The following is a 27,357-nucleotide window of genomic DNA, read 5'->3' as shown; positions in this document are numbered from 1 at the left end:
CTTCCCACAACAAACACCCCCTTCCTCCCCACAACAAACACCCCCCTCCACACATGCACTCTTGGCATAAGCTCTTCCTTCTGTGGAAAAAAACATGGGACATCAAAAACCAGAACGGAGAACCAGAGGACTGGTAGATGAAGCAAGGGGTGGACCTTGGAAATAAGATTAGGAGACAGAGCTCACAAGAAGAGAGGAGGAGTGGGGGAAGAGGCTGGAAGAGCTCGGCAAGAAAATGGAAGAGAAAATAGCTGAGGAGAGCAGGAAATCGGAATTTCAAATTACAGCAGCTAAAGCTAAGATACAGAGCTTAGTAGAAGAACTAAAAAGCTTGAAACAGCCTAAAGAACCAAAGGACAGTACAGCCACGACACCAAGAATTGCTACATCAGTCACTGATGAAGGGACAGTAGGGAATAAAGGAGATATACTGTATGCGATGACTCTATCGGACCCAAGTGGGGCCTGGAAAAGGCTGGGAGAACAGCTGGAACTAATGAGGGGACCAAAAACAACAAAGGAGCTAGGCTATACACTGAGGCTCTGACAGACAACTGCTGTGCCCAGGAACAGATAAGCACAGGGACACCAGATAGGGAAGAGACAATAGGAAGCAACGCGTCAATGGCAGGAATTAATTCCTATCGGAGAATGCTCAGGGAAGTACAGTGGGAGGACGAAAGGGGGAGGGCAGTTTTTGTCTATGGGCTCCAAGAAGTAGATGGGGAAACTTGTGAGGCAAGGAAACAGGAGGAAAAAAATGATTGAAAGCATCATGAAAGCAATAGGAGAGGACGACATGACCCAGCTGACAAATTTTTGGAAAATTGGGTGGTTTGCGAGCGGAAAGAAGCGTCCAGTCAAAGTGATTTTCTAGTCAGAGTCAGCTCAAAACAGGATCCTGCAGGAGAAAGCACGCCTAAGGGACAAACTGGAGTTCCGGAGTGTGTACCCTGACTGAGACAGAACACAAGAAGAAAGGATGATACTGAAACAGAGGGTACAACATTGCAAGGATGAATGGGAGACAAGGAAGGTGGGGAGCAGGGAAAATCAGGCCCAGATGGAAGAACAAACACAACCCCATCCAGTACCACCCACAGAAGGAGCCCAACCATGGTAATCCCAAAGTAATCAAACAACCTAACCAAAAACCCACTCACTGTACCCTCTGCCCCCATCCCCCTCAGCACAAACCCCACCCACACAGAAACCCACAGTAACCCACACATCCCCCTCAGCTCAAACCCCACCCCCACAGAAACCCACACAATGTACCCTCTTCCTCAATCTCCCTCAACACAAACCCCCACCCACACAGTAACCCACAGCAACCCACTGTACCCTCTATTCCCATGCCCCTCACCACAACCCCCACCCCTACTGTAACCCCCCATAGGCCCTCTCTCTATCCTCCTCACCACAACCCCCCCCCCACTGAAGCCCCCCATAGGCTTTCTGCCTCACACCACAGACCCCACCCCCACAGCAACTCCCTATAGGCCCCCACCAGGGCACCTGCTCCCCCTAACCCACATTTCTCCCCAGACCACAGTTATAGAAAAGAAGTTGAAGGTTTGGTACACAAACGCGAATGGAATAATGAATAAATGTGAGAGTGGCATGAAAGAATCAAGGAGATGCCCCCAGACATCATAGCAGTCACAGAAACAAAACTCAGTGGGACAATAACAGATGCAATCTTCCCACCCAGATATCAGATCCTGAGGAAGGATAGAAGGAGCAGAGGGGGAGGAGGGGTTGCACTGCTAATTAAACACCGGTGGGGTTATCAAGAAATGGAAGGAATGGATAAGATTGGAGAAAGGGACTATATAGTAGGCACAGTTCAGTCAGGGGAACACAAGGTAGTCATTGCAGTGATGTATAACCCACCACAGAGCTGCAGGAGGCCACGAGAAGAATAAGATGAGTGCAACAGAGCAATGGTGGACACACTAGCTGAGGTGGCAAGAAAGGCTCACTCGAGTAGAGCAAAGTTACTGGTTATGGGCAACTTCAACCACAAGAAGACTGATTGGGAAAACCTGGAGCCACATGGGGGTCTCGAAACATGGAAAGCCAAGATGATGGATGTGGCACTGGAAAACCTCATGCACCAACATGCTAGGGACACTATCAGAGAGAGAGAGGGGAGGATGAACCAGCAAGATTGGACCTTGTGTTCACCCTGAGTAGCTCAGACATTGAGGATATCACATATGAAAGGCCCCTTTGAGCTAATGACCACATGGTTCTGTGCTTTGAATACATCGTGGAGCTACAAGTGAAGAGAGTAACAGGAGGAGAAAGGGAAAAGCCAAACTATAAAAGGGAGGACTATACATGTATGAGGACCTTCCTGCAGGAGGTTCAGTGGGAACTGGTAGGAGTTAGTAGAGTCTCAAAACTCAGTATGGTTTGTTTGCAACGAAATGTCAGGCTGGTATCAGTAACAACAAAATGCAAGGCGGCAGAGGAAAGGTTTGTTCTTAAGGGTAACAGAAATAATGGGAAGAACAGAACAAGCCCTTGGTTTAACCGAAGGTGTAGGGAGGCAAAAAACTAAGTGCTCTAGAGAATGGAAAAAGTAAAGAAGGCAAAGGACTCAGAAAAATTAAGATATTAGTTGACGAGCCAGAAACAAGTATGCACAGATAAGGAGGGAGGCCCAGCGGCAGAACGAAAACGACATAGCATCGAAAGCCAAGTCTGACCAAAAACTGCTTTACAGCTACATCAGGAGGAAGACAATAGTCAAGGACCAGGTAATCAGGCTGAGAAAAGAAGGTGGGGAGCTCACAAGAAATGACCAAGAAGTATGTGAGCTCAACATGAGATTTCAGGAAGTATTTACAGTGGAGGCTGAAGGGATACTGGGAAGACAAAACAGTGGGGTGCACCAACAAGGGATATACCAACAAGTGTTGGATGAATTACACGCAACTGAGGAGGAGGTAAAAAAGGTCCTGAGTGACCTTGATACCTCAAAGGCGGTGAGACCGGACAACATCTCTCCATGGGTCCTTAGAGAGGGAGCAGAGACACTGTGCGTGACACTAACCAAATTCTTCAACACTTCCCTTGAAACTGGGCAACTACTTGCAGTATGGAAGATGGCAAATGTAATCCCCATCTTTAAAAAAGGAGGCAGAAATGAAGCGCTAAACTATAGACCAGTGTCACTGGCGTGTATAATATGCAAAGTCATGGAGAAGATTATCAGGAGGAGAGGGGTGGAGCACCTGGAGTGGAACAAGATTATAAACAGCCAGCACGGATTCATGGAAGGCAAGTCCTGTGTCACAAACCTACTCCAGCTTTATGACAAGGTAACTGAAGTACGAAATGAGAGGGAGGGGTGGGTTGATTGTATTTTCTTGGACTGCAAGAAGGCCTTCGACACAGTTCCTCACAAGAGATTAGTACAGAAGCTAGAGGATCATGCACATATAACAGGAAGGGCATTGCAATGGATCAGAGAATACCTAACAGGGAGGCAATAGCGAGTCATGGTCCATGATGAGGTATCACAGTGGGGGCCTGTGATGAGCGGGGTCCCACAGGGGTCAGTCCTGGGACCGGTGCTATTCTTGGTATATGTGAACGACATGGCGGAAGGGATAGACTCAGAAGTGTCCCTGTTTGCAGATGATGTGAAGTGAATGAGGAAAATTAAATCGGATGCAGACCAGACACGTCTACAAAGAGACATAGACAGGATGGATGCATGGTCCAGCAACTGGCTCCTAGAATTTAACCCTGCCAAATGCAAAGTCATGAAGATCGGTGAAGGGAAAAGAAGACCACAGACAGAGTATAGGCTAGGTGGCCAAAGACTGCAAACCTCACTCAAGGAGAAAGATCTGGGGGTGAGTATAATGCCGAGTATGTCGCCGGAAGCCCGCATTAACCAAATAACTGCTGCAGCATATGGGTGCCTGGCAAACCTGAGAATAGCGTTCCGGTACCTCAGTAAGGAATCGTTCAAGACTTTATACACTGTGTACGTCAGGCCCATACTGGAGTACGCAGCACCAGTTTGGAACCCACACCTGGTCAAACATGTCAAGAAATTAGAGAAAGTGCAAAGGTTTGCAACAAGGCTGGTTCCAGAGCTAAGGGGAATGTCCTACGAAGAAAGGTTAAGGGAGATGGGTCTGACGACACTGGAGGACAGGAGGGTCAGGGGAGACATGATAACGACATACAAAATACTGCGTGGAATAGACAAGGTGGACAGAGATAGGATGTTCCAGAGATGGGGCACAGAAAAAAGTAAGCTGAAGACTCAGATGAGTCAAAGGGATGTTAGGAAGTATTTCTTCAGCCACATAGTTGTTAGGAAGTGGAATAGTCTGGCAAGCAATGTAGTGGAGGCAGAAACCATACATAGTTTTAAGACGAGGTATGATAAAGCTCATGGAGCAGGGAGAGGGAGGACCCAGTAGCAGTCAGTGAGGAGGCAGGGCCAGGAGCTGTATCTCGACCCCTGCCACCACAATTAGGTGAGTACAGACATGTATGCACAGGGCTCCTGATCAGCATTAAGAGATCAGTTATGAAGATGCCTTCACCAAATTCAACTTCAGTAACAAAAACATACAATGGGATCAAGTAAGTCATGTCCTAAATGAAACAAACTGAGAAAATATCCTAAACAACAAGGTAGAACGACTAGTGTAGAAAGTGTACTAGAAGAGTATTTTGTTTGTTGTTGTGGACACTGCGACCACTGATAACTCTATAACTTTTTGTATTTCCCAAAAATTATACACCTTTTTGTATTTCTATGAATTGTACTTTATGTATAACATAGGTCAGTTTAAATTCATATAATATTGCTTCAAATGAATGATACATATTTTTTTAGTTATGTTCAGATTGATTTCCACTGATTTATGGCAAAAACAAATTTTCTTTCGGCTAATTAGGCAAAGAATATTCTTGCCAAATAGGCCAAACTGGGCGATTCGTCTCAATCAAGCCATTAGGGTTGTATATTAATATTAAGGCTTCATCATAACTGGGGAAGCTACACATAATGTTCCTTGCAGTTCCCTCCGACCACCTTATCCTTGATCTGGTTTTCCACAACTCATCTCCTGTATCCACGACTCGCCTTCTAACACCTGCTTGACTTAGCACTACTGCGCTCGACACATGAACTGGCATTCCTCCGGCAGAGTTGTCCCACTGGGCGGTTCCTGGGGGTGAGGGAGCCTGGCAGGAGTGGAGCTTCGAAGATGTGGTGCAACAGAATTTCGAGCCCACCAGCCTCGGGGAGCAGTTTGGACCTACCTGGAGCACCCACTGGTTCAAGGTTAACTTTCAGGTGCCAGATGAGTGGGCTGGCAGTGAGGTGAGGCTCCGCTGGGGCTCCAACTCTGAAGCTGCTGTCTGGAGCCCTGATGGAAGCATTCTTCAGGTCAGTCTTGTTAGGCATCCCTGAAACAACACCTCACAGCAGTTGCCTGAATTTTGTTTATACTTTAAACAGCCATACTCAATCGGGTTAAAATTATTAACACTGGTGTACCTGCATGTCCAGGTGGCCTCCAGGCGCCAGTATATAGAAATTCCAGGTTTTGGTTTCTGTGTGATAACTTTAGAAAGCCTAAAGAATAAAGAGATATGATACAGTTACTGGAACAATACACAGATAACACCAACACAGTAGAATGCAACTTATGACAACATCCCATGTACGAGTTATTTGTGTGTTTAGAAAGCCTCTTCTAATTGGGTTCTAAAAATTCATTATGTGTCTCTTACTTAGAAAAAACCTGGTGTGGGTATTAAAGCCTATTGGTGCCAATTTGTCAGGTTTATTTTTAAAATGATATGGTATTTTTTCCAACCAATCATTTAAGGCAACAGTTGGAATTCACAGTAGTATTAATAAGCACTCCATTTACTCGGACAGAATTTTTTAGCAAATTCCACTGTTTGCATTATTTATGGTTACTTTGACTTAAGTTAGGATTAGTTATAGGTCAGGAGTCAGCTGTGTCTGTATCAGTTGTATCATCATCTGATAGAAATGAAGTTTATACTGATTATTATTATTATTATTATTATTATTATTATTATTATTATTATTATTATTATTATTTTTATTATCACACTGGCCGATTCCCACCAAGGCAGGGTGGCCCGAAAAAGAAAAACTTTCACCATCATTCACTCCATCACTGTCTTGCCAGAAGGGTGCTTTACACTACAGTTTTTAAACTGCAACATTAACACCCCTCCTTCAGAGTGCAGGCACTGTACTTCCCATCTCCAGGACTCAAGTCCGGCCTGCCGGTTTCCCTGAACCCCTTCATAAATGTTACTTAGCTCACACTCCAACAGCACGTCAAGTATTAAAAACCATTTGTCTCCATTCACTCCTATCAAACATGCTCACGCATGCCTGCTCGAAGTCCAAGCCCCTCGCACACAAAACCTCCTTTACCCCCTCCCTCCAACCTTTCCTAGGCCGACCCCTACCCCGCCTTCCTTCCACTACAGACTGATACACTCTTGAAGTTATTCTGTTTCGCTCCATTCTCTCCACATGTCCGAACCACCTCAACAACCCTTCCTCAGCCCTCTGGACAACAGTTTTGGTAATCCCGCACCTCCTCCTAACTTCCAAACTACGAATTCTCTGCATTATATTCACACCACACATTGCTCTCAGACATGACATCTCCACTGCCTCCAGCCTTCTCCTCGCTGCAACATTCATCACCCATGCTTCACACCCATATAAGAGCGTTGGTAAAACTATACTCTCATACATTCCCCTCTTTGCCTCCAAGGACAAAGTTCTTTGTCTCCACAGACTCCTAAGTGCACCACTCACCCTTTTCCCCTCATCAATTCTATGATTCACCTCATCTTTCATAGACCCATCCGCTGACACGTCCACTCCCAAATATCTGAATACATTCACCTCCTCCATACTCTCTCCCTCCAATCTGATATCCAATCTTTCATCACCTAATCTTTTTGTTATCCTCATAACCTTACTCTTTCCTGTATTCACTTTCAATTTTCTTCTTTTGCACACCCTACCAAATTCATCCACCAATCTCTGCAACTTCTCTTCAGAATCTCCCAAGAGCACAGTGTCATCAGCAAAGAGCAACTGTGATAACTCCCACTTTATTTGTGATTCTTTATCTTTTAACTCCACACCTCTTGCCAAGACCCTCGCATTTACTTCTCTTACAACTCCATCTATAAATATATTAAACAACCACGGTGACATCACACATCCTTGTCTAAGACCTACTTTTACTGGGAAATAATTTCCCTCTTTCCTACATACTCTAACTTGAGCCTCACTATCCTCGTAAAAACTCTTCACTGCTTTCAGTAACCTACCTCCTACACCATACACCTGCAACATCTGCCACATTGCCCCCCTATCCACCCTGTCATACGCCTTTTCCAAATCCATAAATGCCACAAAGACCTCTTTAGCCTTATCTAAATACTGTTCACTTATATGTTTCACTGTAAACACCTGGTCCACACACCCCCTACCTTTCCTAAAGCCTCCTTGTTCATCTGCTATCCTATTCTCCGTCTTACTCTTAATTCTTTCAATAATAACTCTACCATACACTTTGCCAGGTATACTCAACAGACTTATCCCCCTATAATTTTTGCACTCTCTTTTATCCCCTTTGCCTTTATACAAAGGAACTATGCATGCTCTCTGCCAATCCCTAGGTACCTTACCCTCTTCCATACATTTATTAAATAATTGCACCAACCACTCCAAAACTATATCCCCACCTGCTTTTAACATTTCTATCTTTATCCCATCAATTCCGGCTGCCTTACCCCCTTTCATTTTACCTACTGCCTCATGAACTTCCCCCACACTCACAACTGGCTCTTCCTCACTCCTACAAGATGTTGTTCCTCCTTGCCCTATACACGAAATCACAGCTTCCCTATCTTCATCAACATTTAACAATTCCTCAAAATATTCCCTCCATCTTCCCAATACCTCTAACTCTCCATTTAATAACTCTCCTCTCCTATTATTGTTATTACTATTACAGTGGACCCCCGGTTCGCGATGCTATCGGTATCCAATAAATCCGGTATCCGATGCATTATATCGGAAAAAATTTGCCTCGGTTCCCGTTACAAAACCCGGTATGCAATGCGATTCGTACGACACATGTCCACGTGTGGCCTGAACTGCCCCGTGTGTGCCAGTGTTTACAAGCCAGCCAGTGTGCGTGCATCTAAGGATACATTCGATACATTCCATATTATCACTGTTTTTGGTGCTTGTTTCTGCAAAATAAGTCACCATGGGCCCCAAGAAAGCTTCTAGTGCCAACCCTTCGAGACCAAGGGTGCTAATGACTATTGAAATGAAGAAAGAGATAATTGCAAAGTACAAAAGTGGAGTGCGTGTGTCGGAGCTGGTCAGGTTGTATAGTAAACCCCAATCAACCATCTCTACTATAGTGAGCAGGAAAACGGGAATCAAAGAAGCTGTTCTTGCAAAAGGTGCAACTGTGATTATGAAACAGCGACCGCAAGTGTTACAAAATGTTGAGAGACTGTTATTGGTGTGGATAAATGAAAAACAGATAGCAGGAGATAGCATCTCCCAAGCGATCACTTGTGAAAAGGCTAGGCAGTTGCATGACGATTTGGTAAAGAAATTGCCTGCAACTAGTGGTGATGTGAGTGAATTTAAAGCCAGCAAAGGTTGGTTTGAAAGATTTAAGAATTGTAGTGGCATACGTAGTGTGATTAGGCATGGTGAGACTGCTAGTTCAGACCAAAAAGCAGCTGAAAAATATGTGAAAGAATTCAAGGATTACATAGACAGTGAAGACTTGAAACCTGAACAAGTGTTTAATTGCAACGAAACAGGCCTGTTTTGGAAGAAATTGCCAAGCAGGACCTACATTACTCAGGAGGAAAAGGCACTCCCAGGACATAAGCCTATGAAAGACAGGCTTACTCTTCTGATGTGTGCCAATGCTAGTGGTGATTGCAAAGTGAAGCCTTTATTGGTGTATCACTCAGAAACTCCCAGAGCATTCAGGCAAAAGAATATCCTCAAGGCTAATTTGTGTGTACTGTGGAGGGCAAACAGTAAGGCATGGGTCACTAGGGACTTTTTCTATGACTGGTTACACCATGCATTTGCCCCCAATGTGAAAAATTACCTAATTGAAAAGAAATTAGGCCTTAAGTGCCTCCTGGTATTAGACAATGCCCCTGGTCATCCTACAGACTTGGCAGAGCGACTTTCTGGGGACATGAGCTTCATTAAGGTCAAGTTTTTGCCTCCTAATACCACTCTTCTCCTGCAGCCCATGGACCAGCAGGTCATTTCCAACTTCAAGAAACTGTACACAAAAGCTATGTTTGAAAGGTGCTTTGAAGTGACCACAGACACTCTATTGACTCTAAAGGAGTTTTGGAAGGATCACTTTAATATCCTCAATTGTGTAAACCTTATAGGTAAGGCTTGGGAGGGAGTGACTAAGAGGACCTTGAACTCTGCCTGGAAAAAACTGTGGCCAGAATGTGTAGACAAAAAGGATTTCGAAGGGTTTGAGGCTAACCCTGAGAAGCCTATGCCAGTTGAGGAATCCATTGTGGCATTGGGGAAGTCCTTGGGGTTGGAGGTTAGTGGGGAGGATGTGGAAGAGTTGATGGAGGAGGACAATGACGAACTAGCCACTGATGAGCTGCTAGATCATCTTCAACAGCAAGAGGCCAGACCTGAGGAAACTGCTTCAGAAGAGGGGATGGATAAAGTGAAGAAGTTGCCTACTTCAAAGATTAGGGAAATGTGTGCAAAGTGGCTTGAAGTGCAAAGCTTTTTAGATGAAAATCACCTTCAGACAGCTACTGCAAGCCATGTTGGCAACCTGTACAATGACACTGTTGTGAACCACTTTAGTTAAGTCATGAAGGAAAGAGAGGTACAGGCCTCTATGGACAGATTTGTTGTGCGACAGAAGTCCAGTGACTCTCAAGCTGGTCCTAGTGGCATTAAAAGAAGAAGGGAAGTAACCCGGGAAAAGGACTTGCTACCTCAAGTCCTAATGGAGGGGGATTCCCCTTCTAAACAATAGATTCAACACTCTCCCCTCCTCCCATCCCATCAATCATCACCAGATCTTCATTAACCCTTTATTGGGCAATGTCTGATATAATGAAATTTCACACTTAATTCCCTTAGAGTGGATAGAGTAACTCAATATAAGATGAATGATGCCATATAAATAGAATTCTGATGGTTAGTTTCCGAGCAATTGCTAATCTGCGAAAGGCAGTTAAACTCGCCCTTGCCCGACAAGGGGAGTATAAATTTGAATGTTGCAAACTTGCAATTGTTAATAAAACACCCAATAACTATTTTTAAAATTTATTATACAAACATACAATATCAAAAACATCAATGGAACTTGTATCAAAACATTTTGTAAGTATTAGAAAAATATAAAAATGAAAGAAATAGCAACAAGAACACATTGCAAAGGGATAAAACTTTCAAGTCCCATATTGCTGAGATTCATGAGGAAGAGCAATCATTCTATATTACTAATTGCTAGAATGGAAGTCTATGAAGCAATTTTTAGCCTTCTTTATGCTTTTGTGTGTTGTCACTGAAATGGATAGTACGTACGTCTAAGTAACCTAAACCTCTTAGACCCCGTGACTTCTACAACCTGGGTGATCCTAAATGAACCTGCCCAATAGTCTTCTACTGATGGTGATTGAATAATACCCATGAACAACAAAATACCTGTGAACCTCATGATATCTTCAGAATCTGTTGCAAAATTTTTATTTATGTTTTTTTGCTTGGCATACAAATTTGTTTGAAATGCTATGTTATCTACCATGTCTGGAGTAAAGAAATCACAAAAATACTGATATGGAGACCTAATTTGAAGAGGCTTTTCATGTTCATATGCCGGCAAAGGGTTATTTTGGAGGTCAACCTGGGACCACTTAGGTTCACCTTGAAGAGCAAGATCCTCATAAATATGTTCCTCATCAGGGTACTCCTCAATTGTAATGCCTCTCTTTTTCTTGACTAATTTCTGCTTTTTGGCTGGCCTTACTTCCTCATCTTCACTCGACACCTCTGCGTCTGGTGGCAAGTATCCATCACCACTATCAAGCAATTCAGGGTCATCTACCTCTGGTTCTGAGTCAATGTCATCCAAAATGCAGACATATTTTGACCTGGTGCTGGAGGGCTCCCCATAAAACAATTTCTCTTTGATCTGGAAGGACAATAAAAATGTTCTGTATACATCTGGACACCTACCGAATTCATATATGCAGTAGAATTTGTTTTATAAATATTTATTTTACTGAAAGTGGACTATGTCCCTACTCGGGCAGAGGCAGTTCTGACTGCCCTTCTTTTGTTGCACTTTTTTCAACTGCATGCTACACTCACAGTATGATTCACACAGACTTTATATATATATCAAAATATGCCTAAACTATTCATGTACACACTAAACACAACAATCAGTACTTACCGACATTGTAGAGGGTAAAATCCAAAAGTATATTAGTGACACTAGATGGAAAAAACCCACTCTGGGCGACGCCAAGCCACAAGTGCTTACATTTTGTTCTCTCAACCAATGGGAAGGCGGCAAACGCCATCACCACTTTGCTGAAGCGACTCAGGGAAGGCTTGTGATTGGTCAGAATTAAAGAACGGGAATCCAGATGCGCAGCACGAGTAGGATGACACGCGTAAAGGTGCACGTGTTTAAAGGCAGTCAAAACTGCCTCTGCCCGATAAAGGGTTAAAGGTAAGTGTCAATTATTCTATTGTTATTATTCTATTGTTATTGTTGTTATTGTAATTATTCTATTGCATTAAACTTAATATTTCATGTGGTAAAAGTTTTTTTTTTCATACTTTTGGGTGTCTTGCACGGATTAATTTGATTTCCATTATTTCTTATGGGGAAAATTGATTCGCTTTCTGATAATTTTGGTTTACGATGAGCTCTCCGGAACGGATTAATATCGCGAACCGGGGGTCCACTGTATTGTTATTATTGTTATTACTAATTATTGTTATTATTATATAATTCAATGCATGGTGTTTCAGGGACTGTCCACTGGGGACACAGGGTCACTACGTACGGACTTCACTATTACCAACTCATACGAAGCTGGGTCACCTCCCTATACATTGTACATTGAGATGGCGGCTAACCGTCTCCTTGGTGCCTCCCCTGGTGATCTTATTGGTAAGTCAACCTCCGCACACCTCCATATATACCTCAGTCATGTTAGTTTAATACTTATATTGCACCTCATATTCATCCTGTGGGTGGTAGTCATAAGATTACGGAGGCACATAATGGGTCCAGGGACTGTACCTCAACATTACAGAGGTATATGATGGGTTCAGGGACTGTACCTCAACATTACAGAGGTACATAGTGGGACCAATGACTGTACCTCAACATTAGAGGTACATAATGGGACCAATGACTATACCTCAACATTACAGAGGTACATAATGGGACCAATGATTGTACCTCAACATTAGAGGTACATAATGGGACCAATCACTGTACCTCAACATTACAGAGGTACATAATGGGACAAATGACTGTACCTCAACCTTATAGAGGTACATAATGGGACCAGGGACTGTGCCTCAACATTACAAAGGTACATAATGGGACCAATGACAATACTTCAACATTACAGAGGTACATAATGGGACCAGGGACTGTAACTCAACATTACAGAGGTACATAATGGGACCAGGGACTGAGATGCAAAGTTTTGATAGCTAAACAAGTTACAAAGGTAATGAACTATTTGCATGCTTACATCTGGCTACAATTGTAATGAGTTATTTATGCAGACATGAATTATAACACGCACGCGCGCGCGCACACACACACACACACACACACACACACACACACACACACACACACACACACACACACACACACACACACACACACACACACACACACACACACACACACACACATCCCATAGGCTAGGTGGCCAAAGACTGCAAACCTCACTCAAGGAGAAAGATCTTGGGGTGAGTATAACACCGAGCATGTCTCCGGAAGCACACATCAATCAGATAACTGCTGCAGCATATGGGCGCCTGGCAAACCTGAGAACAGCATTCCGATACCTTAGTAAGGAATCATTCAAGACACTGTACACCGTGTATGTCAGGCCCATACTGGAGTATGCAGCACCTGTTTGGAACCCGCACTTGATAAAGCACGTCAAGAAACTAGAGAAAGTACAAAGGTTTGCGACAAGGTTAGTTCCAGAGCTAAGGAAAGATTAAGGGAAATCGGCCTGACCACACTGGAGGACAGGAGGGTCAGGGGAGACATGATAACGACATATAAAATACTGCGTGGAATAAACAAGGTGGACAAAGACAGGATGTTCCAGGGAGGGGACACAGAAACAAGAGGCCACAATTGGAAGTTGAAGACACAAATGAGTCAGAGAGATAGTAGGAAGTATTTCTTCAGTCATAGAGTTGTAAGGCAGTGGAATAGCCTAGAAAATGACGTAGTGGAGGCAGGAACCATACACAGTTTTAAGACGAGGTTTGATAAAGCTCATGGAGCGGGGAGAGAGAGGGCCTAGTAGCAACCGGTGAAGAGGCAGGGCCAGGAGCTAGGACTCGACCCCTGCAACCACAAATAGGTGAGTACAAATAGGTGAGTACACACACACACACACACACACACACACACGTGGAGGAGTCACGCGGTTTGAGCTCGTGTTTTGGTGATAATTTCTGACTGTGCCATAAGGAATAGAGTGTGGGATATAGGCGTGTGCACGCATGAAAGTGCATATAATCACTTAAGCCCCGAAAAAAGGAAATATAAGTGATCACAGAAAAGAAAAAAAAAAGGAAATATTGCCTGAGTGTTTAGTGAGGGCTGTTGGAAGGGTGAACGGTTGTGTCAGGCCTAAATAGTGTTGCCATAATAACGCAGTGGGTTATTTTGAAGAATAAGTGCGACTCAAGACCAGGGAGATACGAGCTATGTATAGATGTGTCAGTAAATACAGTGAGTGAGTGAAAAAATTAGAAGAGCTAGAGAATATAGTGCATACAGGAAGTTAGTGGAAAAATTACCGAGAAGCATCAAACACCTTCAACTTCTGGGACACAGGACAGACCAGCAACGTTACTCCACTGCCAGCCGCAAGTAATATTCACCTAGTTTGAGTTGCATGGGGTCAATAGTACCTGTCTCTAGCTGGAATTGGGGGTCACTCTCCTCGAGCTATCAGAATTAGAATAAGCAGCATTTACTGGCATTTAATAGAATTTAGAGGTAGCGGCATATAGGCGAAGCCTAGTGTATTAATTTTTGAACGTAATTTTAAACTCATAAGAGTACAGTGGGAACCAAGAGATCGGGTACATATACAATACATATGTAGTACATACGTGGGAAATAAGGACTGTTTACATAAACATATGCACACACACTTGGTGAGAATAGTACTGTTGTTAGGCACTTGAATAGCTGTAGCACACACACACACACACACACACACACACACACACACACACACACACACACACACACACACACACATATATAGACACACACACACATATACAGGATTTTACACCTTCCTGTGAAGTGACCCTATAACCCTTCCTTTCCCCCCCCCATCTCTCTCCCTCTCCTCTCCTCTCTCTTCCTCTCTCTCTCTCTCTCTCTCTCTCTCTCTCTCTCTCTCTCTCTCTCTCTCTCTCTCTCTCTCTTTCTCTCTCCCCCTTTCTCTCATTCTCTCTTTCTCTCTCCCCCTTTCTCTCATCCTCTCATCCTCTCTCTCATCCTCTCTCTCATCCTCTCTCTCATCCTCTCTCTCTTCCTCTCTCTTCCTTTCACTCTTTCTCTCTCTCTCCCTCTCTCTCTTCCTCTCTTACTCTCTCTTTTCCTCTTCTCTCTCTCTCTTCCCTTTTCACTCCCCCCTCTCTCTTACCTTTTCTCTCTCTCACTTTCTCCCCCTTTTTCCCTTCTTTTCCCCTCCTTCTAGGCTCCCCTTCTCTCTCTCCCTATCTCTCACTCTCTCCCCCTTTTTCTTTTTCTCTTTCTCTCTTTCATAAAAAAAAATGGTTGGGACTCGCAGGAATCAGGGATCAGATGACAATGGTACTGGTAGGGAGGAATGGATGGAGGAACAGTGGAAAAGGATAGAGCAAGAATGGTTGAGAAAATTAGGAGAGCTTTCTGAAAAAATGGAGAAAGAGCTCTCTGTGAAATGGGAAAAGAGGTTGGAGAAGGAGACGAAGAATTGGGAGTCACAAGTCGAAACTGCAGTAGCCAGGGTAAAGGTCCTAGAATTTGAGGTAAACAGGCTGAAGCAAGTCTCAGGGGTAGTGACCAGAGAAGACACACCATACGATGATGAGAGGCTGAACAGGAAGGAAGGAGATATGAATTATGCTAAGGTCATATCAGCCTGTAAAGAAAGGCCAGTGAGTGGAAGGGAAGAGCAGATGGGTGCAGATGGAGAGGGAGATAGGTCGAATGCTGAGGCACAACCATGCTACCAAGAGCCACTGGAAAAATCAAGGGAGAAAATGACCACATACAGACAGGAACCAGAGTCACAGAGGAAGAGGCAATGGGAGGAGGAAAGGGCAAAATCAGTGATTATCCATGGGCTTCGGGAGAGAGAGGAAAGGACACACACTGAAAGACGGCAGGAAGAAAGAAAGGAGATTGAGAAAATCATCACAGAAATAGGGGGAGAAGACATGGATGAGATTGTAAATTTTCAGAGAATAGGGGGGTACTTGAAGGGGAGAAACCGACCGATCAAGCTGATTCTCAGGACAGAAACAGTGCGGAACAGGATCCTCCAAGAGAAACCACGGTTGAAAAGTTCGGAAGAGTAAAAGGTGTTCCTAGACAGAGACAGAACACAAACAGAGAGAAAGCAGCTGAGGGAGAGGACAAAAAAGCGAAAGGAGCTAGGAAAGGAGACAAGGATGGAACCAGTAGAGGTCAGTCAGAGCAGAACAGAGCAGAAAGGGCAAGCACACACACAACTATCCTCAGAACCCCACAACCTATCATACCATCCCAACACACAATACAATCCATACCCACAGCTTCCACCCAACCCCCAACTATAGAATCCCACAGTAAGCTACCAGGTCTCCCACCCCCACAGGACTCCCAAACCACAGTGTTAGAAAGGAAACTGAAGGTATGGTACACAAACGCTGATGGAATAACAAACAAGTGGGAGGAGTGGCATGAAAGAGTCAAAGAGGCATCACCAGACATCATAGCGATCACAGAAACCAAGCTTACAGGTATGATAACAGATGCCATCTTTCCAGCGGGATACCAGATCCTGAGAAAAGACAGAAGGAACAGGGGGGGGTGGAGGAGTGGCATTGCTGATCAAACACCGATGGAATTTTGATGAGCTGGAGAGAGGAGACAGCGGAGAAGAAAGTGATTACATAGCGGGAACGCTTCACTCTGGTGGTTCCAAGGTGATAATTGCAGTGATGTATAACCCACCACAGAACAGCAGGAGGCCAAGGCAAGAGTATGACGAGAGCAATAGAGCGATGGTTGACACACTGGCTGCAGTGGCGAGAAGAGCTCATGCATGCAGGGCAAAGCTCCTGATCATGGGTGACTTTAACCACAAGGAGATCGAATGGGAGAACTTGGAGCCACATGGGGGCCAAGATACATGGAGGGCTAAGATGATGGAGGTGGTACTGGAAAATTTCATGTACCAACACGTAAGGGACACTACAAGAGAGAGAGGAGAGGATGAACCAGCAAGACTGGACTTAGTATTCACCTTGAGTAGTGCAGATATTGAGGACATCACATATGAAAGACCCCTTGGGGCCAGCGATCATGTGGTTTTGAGCTTCGAATACACAGTAGAGCTACAAGTGGAGGGGGAAGCAGGAAGGCAAGGACAAATGAAACCAAACTACAGGAAAGGGGACTACACAGGAATGAGGAACTTCCTGAATGAGGTTCAGTGGGACAGAGAACTGGCAGGGAAGCCAGTTAATGAGATGATGGAATATGTAGCAACAATGTGCAAGGAGGCTGAGGAGAGGTTTGTACCCAAGGGTAACAGGAATAATGAAAAAGCCAGGATGAGCCCATGGTTCACCCAAAGATGCAAGGAGGCAAAAACCAAGTGTGCTAGGGAATGGAAGAAATATAGAAGGCAAAGGACCCAGGAGAATAAGGAGAGCAGTCGTAGAGCCAGAAACGAATATGCACAGATAAGAAGGAAGGCCCAACGTCAATATGAAAACGACATAGCAGCAAAAGCCAAATCTGACCCGAAGCTGTTATACAGCCACATCAGGAAGAAAACAACCGTTAAGGACCAGGTAATCAGGCTAAGGAAGGAAGGCGGAGAGACAAGAAATGACCGTGAAGTATGTGAGGAACTCAACAAGAGATTCAAAGAAGTGTTCACAGAGGAGACAGAAGGGGCTCCAGAAAGACGGAGAGGTGGGGTACACCACCATGTGCTGGACACAGTACACACAACCGAGGAAGAAGTGAAGAGGCTTCTGAGTGAGCTAGATACCTCAAAGGCAATGGGGCCAGATAACATCTCTCCATGGGTCCTGAGAGAGGGAGCAGAGGCGCTATGTGTACCCCTAACAACAATATTCAATACATCTATCGAAACAGGGAGATTGCCTGAGGCATGGAAGACAGCAAATGTGGTCCCAATCTTTAAAAAAGGAGACAGACATGAAGCACTAAACTACAGACCAGTGTCACTGACATGTATAGCATGCAAAATCATGGAAAAGATTGTCAGGAGAAGAATGGTGGAACATCTAGAAAGGAATGATCTCATCACCAGCAGCCAACATGGTTTCAGAGATGGGAAATCCTGTGTCACAAACCTACTGGAGTTCTATGACATGGTGACAGCAGTAAGACAAGAGAGAGAGGGGTGGGTGGATTGCATTTTCTTGGACTGCAAGAAGGCTTTTGACACAGTACCACACAAGAGATTAGTGCAAAAACTGGAGGACCAAGCAGGGATAACAGGGAAGGCACTGCAATGGATCAGGGAATACTTGTCGGGAAGACAGCAGCGAGTAATGGTACGTGGCGAGGTGTCAGAGTGGGCACCTGTGACCAGCGGGGTCCCACAGGGGTCAGTCCTAGGACCAGTGCTGTTTCTGGTATTTGTGAACGACATGATGGAAGGAATAAACTCCGAGGTGTCCCTGTTTGCAGATGACGTGAAGTTGATGAGAAGAGTTCATTCGATCGAAGACCAGGCAGAACTACAAAGGGATCTGGACAGGCTGCAGACCTGGTCCAGCAACTGGCTCCTGGAGTTCAATCCCACCAAGTGCAAAGTCATGAGGATTGGGGAAGGGCAAAGAAGACCGCAGACGGAGTACAGTCTAAGGGGCCAGAGACTACAAACATCACTCAAAGAAAAAGATCTTAGGGTGAGTATAACACCAGGCACATCTCCTGAAGCGCACATCAACCAAATAACTGCCGCAGCATATGGGCGCCTGGCAAACCTCAGAACAGCATTCCGACATCTTAATAAGGAGTCGTTCAGGACCCTGTACACCGTGTACGTTAGGCCCATATTAGAGTATGCGGCACCAGTTTGGAACCCACACCTAGCCAAGCATGTAAAGAAACTAGAGAAAGTGCAAAGGTTTGCAACAAGACTAGTCCCAGGGTTAAGAGGTATGTCCTATGAGGAGAGGTTAAGGGAAATCAACCTGACGACACTGGAGGACAGGAGAGATAGGGGGGACATGATAACGACTTACAAAATACTGAGAGGAATTGACAAGGTGGACAAAGACAGGATGTTCCAGAGACTGGACACAGCAACACGGGGACACAGTTGGAAGCTGAAGACACAGATGAATCAAAGGGATGTTAGGAAGTATTTCTTCAGCCACAGAGTAGTCAGGAAGTGGAATAGTTTGGGAAGCGATGTAGTGGAGGCAGGATCCATACATAGCTTTAAGCAGAGGTACGATAAAGCTCATGGTTCAGGGAGAGTGACCTAGTAGCGACCAGTGAAGAGGCGGGGCCAGGAGCTTGGACTCGACCCCTGCAACCTCAACTAGGTGAGTACACACACACACACACTGGACCAGGAGCTAAGACTCGACCCCTGCAACCACAAATAGGTGAGTACACACACACACACACACACACACACACACACACATACATACATACATATGAAGAATTCAGTCGGAGGAGGACCAGGCAGAACTACAAAGGGGTTTGGACAGACTGCAGTCTTGGTCCAGCAATTGGCTCCTGGAGTTCAACCCCACCAAGTGCAAAGTCATGAAGATTGGGGAAGGGCAAAGAAGACCGCAGATGGAGTACAGTCTAGGGGCCAGAGACTACAAACCTCACTCAAGGAAAAAGATATTGGGGTGAGTATAACACCACACAAATCTCCTGAGGCACACATCAACCAAATAACTGCTGCAGCATATGGGCGCCTAGCAAACCTAAGAACAGCATTCTGCCATCTTAATAAGGAATCATTCAGGACCCTGTACACTGTGTATGTTAGGCCCATATTGGAGTATGCAGCTCCAGTTTGGAACCCACATCTAGCTAAGAACGTAAAGAAACTGGAGAAAATGCGAAGATTTGCAACAAGATTAGTCCCAGAGGTGAGGGTATGTCCTATGAGGAGAGGTTAAGGGATATCGACCTGACGACACCGGAGGAAAGTAGAGATAGGGAGGACATGATAATGACGTATAAAATACTGAGAGGAATTGACAAGGTGAACAGAGACAGAATGTTCCAGAGATGGGACACACCAACAAGGGGGCATGGTTGGAAGTTGAAGACACAGATGAATCACAGGGAGGTTAGGAAGTATTTCTTCAGTTATAGAGTAATCAGGAAGTGGAATAGTTTGGGAAGCAATGTAGTGGAGGCAGGATTCATTCATAGCTTTAAGCAGAGGTATAAAGGTAATGGTGCAGGGAGAATGACCCAGTAGTGGCCAGTGAAGAGGCAAGGCCAGGAGCTATGAATCGACCCCTGCAACCACAACTAGGTGAGTACACACACACACACACACACACACACACACACACACACACATGCACGCACACGCACGCGTGCACACATGCATGCGCACAAACCCACACACCCACACATACTACCAGAGAGAGAGAGGGGAGGATGAACCAGCAGTTCAGACATTGAGGAGAACATCACATATGAGAGACCCCTTGAAGCTAGTGATCACATGGTTCTGTGCTTTGAATACATAGTAAAGCTACAAGTAGAGAGGGTAACAGGAGTTGAATGGGAAAAGCCAAACAATAAAAGGGGGACTACTCAGGTATGAGGAACTTCCTACAGGAGGTTCAGTGGGACAGAGAATTGGTAGGAAAGTCAGTAAACGAATTGATGGAATAAGTAATAACAAAATGCAAGGAGACAGAGGGAAGGTTTGTTTCTAAGGGCAACAGAAATAATGGAAAGACCAGTATGAGCCCCTGGTTTACCTGAAGGTCTAGGGAGGCAAAAACTAAGTGCACTAGAGAATGGAAAAAGTACAGAAGGCAAAGAATCCAGGAAAATAAGGAGATTAGTCGAAGAGCCTGAAACGAGTATGCACAGTTAAGGAGGGAGGCCCAGCGACAGTAAGAAAACGATATAGCATGGAAATTCAAGTCTGACCGGAAACTGCTGTATAGCCATACTAGGAGGAAGACAACAGCCAAAGACCAGGTGATCAGGCTGAGGAAAGAAGGTGGGGAACTTGCCAGAAACGATCAAGAGGTATGTGAAGAGCTAAACACGAGATTCAAGGAAGTATTTACAGTAGAGATAGGAAGGGCTCTGGTAAGACAGCACAAAGGGCAACACCAACAGGGAATATACCAACAAGTGTTGGATGACATACACACATCTGAAGAGGAGGGGCAGAGGCTGCTAAGTGACCGTGATACCTTAATGGCGATGGGACCGGACAACATCTAACCGTGGGTCCTTAGAGAAGGAGCAGAGATGCTGTGTGTGCCACTAACCACAATCTTCAACACATCCCTTGAAACTGGGCAACTACCTGAGGTATGGAAGACAGCAAATGTAGTCCCCATTTTTAAGAAAGGAGACAGAAACAAGGTACTAAATTACAGACCAGCATCACTGACGTGCATAGTATGCAATGTCAGGGAGAAGATTATCAGGAGGAGAGTGGTGGAGCACCTGGAACAGAACAAGATTATAAACAACAACCAGCAGAGATTCATGGAAGGCAAATCCTGCTTCACAAACATTCTGGAGTTTTCTGACAAAGTAACAAAAGTAAGACAGAGAGAGGGGTGGGTTGATTACGTCTTCTTGGACTGCAATAAGGCCTTCGACACAGTTCCTCACAAGAGATTAGTGCAGAAGCTGGAGAATAAGGCGCGTATAACAGGAAGAGCACTGCAATGGATCAGAGAATACCTGACGGAGGCAACATTGAGTTATGGTACGTGGTGAGGTACCACAGTGGGCATCTGTGATGACCGGGGTCCCACAGGGGTCAGTCAAAGGGCCAGTACTATTTTTGGTATATGTGAATGACATGATGGAAAGGATAAACGCAGAGGTGTCCCTGTTTGCAGATGATGTGAAATTCATGAGGAGAATTAAATCAGATGTGGTTCAGGCAAGCCTTCAAAGAGACCTGAACAGACTGGACACGTGGTCCAGCAACTGGCTTCTCGAATTCAACCCTGCCAAATGCAAAGTCATGAAGATCGTAGAAGGGCAAAGAAGACTGCAGACAGAGTGTAGGCTAGGTGGCCAACAACTGCAATCCTCATTCAAGGAGAAAGATCTTGGCATGAGTATAACACCGAACAAGTCTCTGGAAGCACACATCAACCAGATAACTGCTGCAACATACGGGTGCCTGGCAAACCTGAGATTAGCATTCCAATATCTAAGTAAGGAATCTTTCAAGACGCTGTACACCGTGTATGTCAGGCCCATACTGGAGAATGCAGCACCAGTTTGGAACCCGCACCGGGTCAAGCACGTGAAGAAATTAGAGAAAGTGCAAAGGTTTGTGACAAAGTTCCAGAGCTAAGGGGAATGTCCCATAAAGAAAGGTTGAGGGAAATTGGCCTGACGACACTGGAGGACAGGAGGGATAGGGAAGACATGATAATGACATACAAATTACTGCATGGAATAGACAAGGTGGACAGAAACAAGATGTTCCAGAGAGGGAACACAGAAACAAAGGGTCACTCTTGGAAGTTGAAGACTCAGATGAGCCACAGGGATGTTAGGAAGCATTTCTTCAGTCATATAGTGGTCAGGAAGTGGAACAGTCTGGTGAGCGATGTAGTGGAGGCAGGAACTATACATGGCTTTAAGACAAGGTATGCTAAAGCTCATGGAGCAGGGAGAGAGAGGACCTAGTAGTGTTCAGTGAAGAGGTGGGGCCAGGAGCTGAGTCTCGACCCCTGCAACTACAATTAACCCTTTCAGGGTCCGTGCCGTAGATCTACTGCTTTATGTTCAGGATCCAAACCGTAGATCTATGCCATGAGCTCAACTCACTCTGATAAGCTGTGAGTGGTAAATTTGGGCCTTGATATGAGAGAATACATCTTTGTAGTATGTGTGCACCACATAAAACAAATCCTGCAGCACACTGTGTATAATGAGAGAAAAAACTGAGACCGTGATTTTCGATTAAAGCAGCGACTTTGCAGTGTTTTTTCGTATGTTTTTTATAGTTGTATTTGCGATTTCTTGGTCTCAATTGATAGAATGGAAGATATATTACAGAAATAGAAATGATTTTGATTGGTTTTAGCACTGGAAATGGCTTGAAACTGAGCTCAAAGTAGCGGAAATGTTAAATTTTTGCCGATGTTCAAGAGTAAACAAGCAAACTCACACATTTAATACACACCAGCTGGTGGGTCTAATATACATTCACAAATGTGGTGATGATATTTGTACATTCATTACAATATTGCATAAGAGTAAATCTTCTATTTTTTGGTTTGAATAAAAATTCATTATGTGAATAAAAAATCAAAATAGAATTCATTTGTAAAGCCTCAAAATGTAACTAATGAACAGAGGAAATGTTAATTTAGTGCCAGGAATACCTACATTGTTTATTCTGGACACTATTTTGAAATTGGAATATTTTGAACTTTGTGTTAAATTGGCCAAATTACCAATTTCCGATTACTTTATTTTGTAGTTGAAATAGTTGACTTGGCAATTTTTTGTGCTTAATCGATAGAATAGAAGTAATACTAGTGAAATAGCTGAGAATTTGGTCAACTGGAATAATGTAATTGGCCTAAAATGGGAGTCAAAGTCGGCAAAATCGCTGATTCGTAAATATCACTGACACATCAAAATTTGAGAGAGCATAATTTCGTCAATTTTCCATCAAATTTCGCATTTTTTGTTTTATTACCTTCAGAAAAAGATTCTCTACCATTTCATAAGAAAAAATAACAAAAATATTTTTTTTTTTTTTTAAATTCTTGAACCCTGGTGCACACTTTGAAATTTGGCCTCTGGACCCTGAAAGGGTTAAGTGAGTACAATTAGGTGAGTAAATGCACACACACTGGGTTATTTACAGTAGGCAAAGTCAGGGTATTTATCAAGAATGGTTGGTACCACTGTGGAAAAAATACTTTGACATTTCTAAGTGAGTTGTCTCTGACTTCATTAATTTTATTGCAGTCCAGTACATAATGATGGAAGGTGTGACAATTGTTCATCTGACAAAGTTTATATTTAGGTTTAGTCTACATTTGGTGATGGTGATTTAACTTCCCAGTCACATTTATATACAATCTGACATGTCTGTCACCTCCACAGATCCCCCAGACCCAGAGATGCGCTTCACGCTGAGTCGTGCTGAGATCTCACAGCTGGACTCACGGATATATAAGTTGACACGGGATCTAGAAGTGCTGTACCAGCTGGCAGAGCAGCTGATGCCGGATCAGCGAGGTTACCAGGCCCTCTACACAGCCAACCAGATGGTCAACTCCATCACAGCTGGAGATGACAGGTGGATCCTCATTGCTATGTTGCTTGGCTTGTGTGGGGGGGTGTTATTAATGAGGGTGTTGTTATTGTTCATGTTGTTGCTGCTGTTGTTGCTACTGTTGTTGCAATTGTTGTTGCTATTGACCACTCTGCCACGTAAAGAATCAAGTATTGCTACTGTTGTTGCTATTGTTGTTGCTATTGACCACTCTGCCACGTCAAGAATCAAGTATAACAGAGGAGTTGTTATATTATCACATAGTAAACCACAAGGAGACTAAGACTTCACGAGAAACATTAACTTGTTATAACAAACATGAAACTTATTAGTGGAGAAAGAGAAAAAAATTCTCCCATTGATCGTAAAAACGAAATTTGCAAAAAATACTTGAGAAAATTAAAAAAAAATGTGAAAATATTTTGACCTGTTCACATACACAATACAATGGGCTAGTAACCCTTTCTCCTGTATATATTACTAAATTTAATAGGCGAAACTTTCATTTTTTCTTTTGGGCCACCCCACCTCAGTGGGATATGGCTGGTGCGTTGAAAGAAAGAAAGACATACACTGTAACAGTGGTGTCAAGTGAGGTACCTGTGTACACTGTAACAATGGTGTCAAGTGAAGTACCTGTGTACACTAACAATTGTGTCAAGTGAGGTACTGGTGTACACTGTAACAATGGTGTCAAGTGAGGTACCTGTGTACACTGTAACAATGGTGTCAAGTGAGATACTGGTGTACACTGTAACAATGGTGTCAAGTGAGGTACCTGTGTACACTGTAACAATGGTGTCAAGTGAGGTACCTGTGTACACTATCAATGGTGTCAAGTGAGGTACTGGTGTACACTGTAACAATGGTGTCAAGTGAGGTACCTGTGTACACTAACAATGAAGTCAAGTGAGGTATCTGTGTATGCTGTAACAGTGGTGCCAAGTGAAGTACCTGTGTACACTGTAACAATGGTGTCAAGTGAGGTACATGTGTACACTAACAATAATGTCAAGTGAGGTACCTGTGTATGCTGTAACAGTGGTGCCAAGTCAAGTACCTGTGTACACTGTAACAATGGTGTCAAGTGAGGTAGCAGTGTACACTGTAACAATGGTGTCAAGTGAAGTACCTGTGTACACTGCAACAATGGTGTCAAGTGAGGTAGCAGTGTACACTAACAATGGTGTCAAGTGAAGTATCTGTGCACACTGTAACAATGGTGTCAGGTGTCAAGTGAGGTACCTGTGCATGCTGTAACAATGGTGTCAAGTGAGGTACCTGTGTACACTGGAACAATGGTCCATGTACAAATATTCACCTATTTACCAGGACTAATATTAAAATGAAATTTTTTTGGACTGCCCATAAGAAAGAAAACAGTTTGAGAAAATTTCATATATACTAACAGACAGAAACACCAATCAAAAATATTTCAAATGGTATAAAATACCGACAGGTTGTTAGGTAAGACACATATGCAATAGTTAGGTATCTAAAGATACCTAACTGTTGCACATGTGTCTTACCTAACAACAAAAATTTCCTTTATGGATAACTTGACATTTTTATTTGACAGTGGGAAAGTAAAGAGTACGCCAGGTTGAAGTGGAGCCCCTGGTGCTCCTTTGGAAGACAGTGCCTGTAAGGATATCAAAACCCTGGTGCTCCTTTGGAAGAGAGTGCCTGTAAGTATATCAAAATGTGAGTCAGTGCACCAGATGGAGATAGTGGTCATGGTTCTGAAGAAACAGATAACACTGCTGCTGGAGATGGCAAAAAAGATGATGCTTCAGGGATGATGTTGATGCATTACCTGTAATAACTGGTGGTGGTACTGATGCTGGTACAAGTGCCACAGAAAATGGTGGGTCAGGAAAAGCTGCACCAGTAGGAAACCCAGCTATAAAAAGTCCTGCTGTACTGTAGTAGGTTCGCCAGTCTTGTCATGGCCCGGGTCTTTTCCAGGTGGTGACCCGGCGTTGGCCTCCCTGGTGGGGGTGTCGCTCATCATCATCTGTTTTGTGCACATATCTTGATATGGTCCCTCCGGATGGAGGAAAAAGCTCCTAGCAAACAGAAATCAAATCTGTATGGATTCTATGCTTTAGGTATCAATAGGCATGGAATATCTTAAAAAACAGGTGGGACATGCAGTTTTGACCATACCAAAATATACCACGACCTCATGACCAAATGAGTATGCAGTTTTTCTTCTTGCAAGCTATTTCACCCTGCATTGTATTATTGTGGCCTGGTGGCTAAAGCTCCCGCTTCACACACGGAGGACCTGGGTTCAATTCCCGGTGGTGGAAACATTTTGAAGCATTTCCTAACACCTGTTGTCCTGTTCACCTAGCAGCAAATAGGTACCTGGGTGTTAGTTGATTGGTGTGGGTCGCATCCTGGGGGACAAGATTGAGGACCCCAATGGAAATAAGTTGGACAGTCCTCGATGACGCACTGACTGTCTTGGGTTATCCTGGGTAGCTAACCCTCAGAGGTTAAAAATCTGAACAAAATCTTATCTTATTTATCAGTCCACGAAAGACAATGTTACAACACATGCTGTCAGGCACACCATTTAAAGGGTACCAGAAGGTACAGATCCCACAAACCATGAGAAACAAACCAGGGTAGTTACAACCACTTCCAGGAAGAAAACAACACTGGCAGGTAATGACAGAAATACTACATCACTTTGGATCACTACTGGAGTGGAGGCACAGTCAGTGAACCTCGCTCAGAACGACAGATATTAGTGCAACAAATAAAGACTCGCTGCATAAAATATGACAAAATTTGTATTTGCAAATATACAGGGTCTAATGCCCACAACAAGCAAAATACCTTTCATCAGTGGACTACTCACAGAGACAAATGCAATGTTTGCGGCTTCCACAGATACCCACACAAAACTTCACTTGGACATCGATATATGAATTCCAGGGTATAATTTATTCAGATGTGACAGGAAAGAACAGGCAAACAGGGGGTTGACCTGTATGTCACAGAGAACAGCCAAACAGGGGGTTGACCAGTATGTCACAGAGAAGAACAGCCAAACAGGGGGTTGACCAGTATGTCACAGAGAAGAACAGGCAAACAGGGGGTTGGCCAGTATGTTATAGAGAAGAACAGCCAAACAGGGGGTTGGCCAGTATGTCACAGAGAAGAACAGCCAAACAGGGGGTTGACCAGTATGTCAGAGAGAAGAACAGGCAAACAGGGGGTTGACCAGTATGTCACAGA

The 27,357-nt window shown here is 44.1% G+C and overlaps 1 protein-coding gene across 1 annotated transcript in view; it reads left to right on the top strand.

The window, feature by feature from the left end:
• Positions 1–27,357, top strand: part of LOC128695245 (alpha-mannosidase 2C1-like) — a 157,103-nt gene that overhangs the window by 33,830 nt on the left and 95,916 nt on the right. The window contains exons 3-5 of the mRNA XM_070095363.1: positions 5,187–5,428; positions 12,128–12,269; positions 23,934–24,129. Coding sequence (XP_069951464.1) covers positions 5,187–5,428; positions 12,128–12,269; positions 23,934–24,129 — 580 coding nt within the window. The remainder of the gene's footprint in view (positions 1–5,186; positions 5,429–12,127; positions 12,270–23,933; positions 24,130–27,357) is intronic.

The sequence above is a fragment of the Cherax quadricarinatus genome, chromosome 50 (genome assembly GCF_038502225.1).
Source record: "Cherax quadricarinatus isolate ZL_2023a chromosome 50, ASM3850222v1, whole genome shotgun sequence".
Lineage (NCBI taxonomy): Eukaryota > Metazoa > Arthropoda > Malacostraca > Decapoda > Parastacidae > Cherax > Cherax quadricarinatus.
Note: the sequence above shows the minus strand (reverse complement) of the source record. Positions and strands in the feature narration are given on the sequence as shown.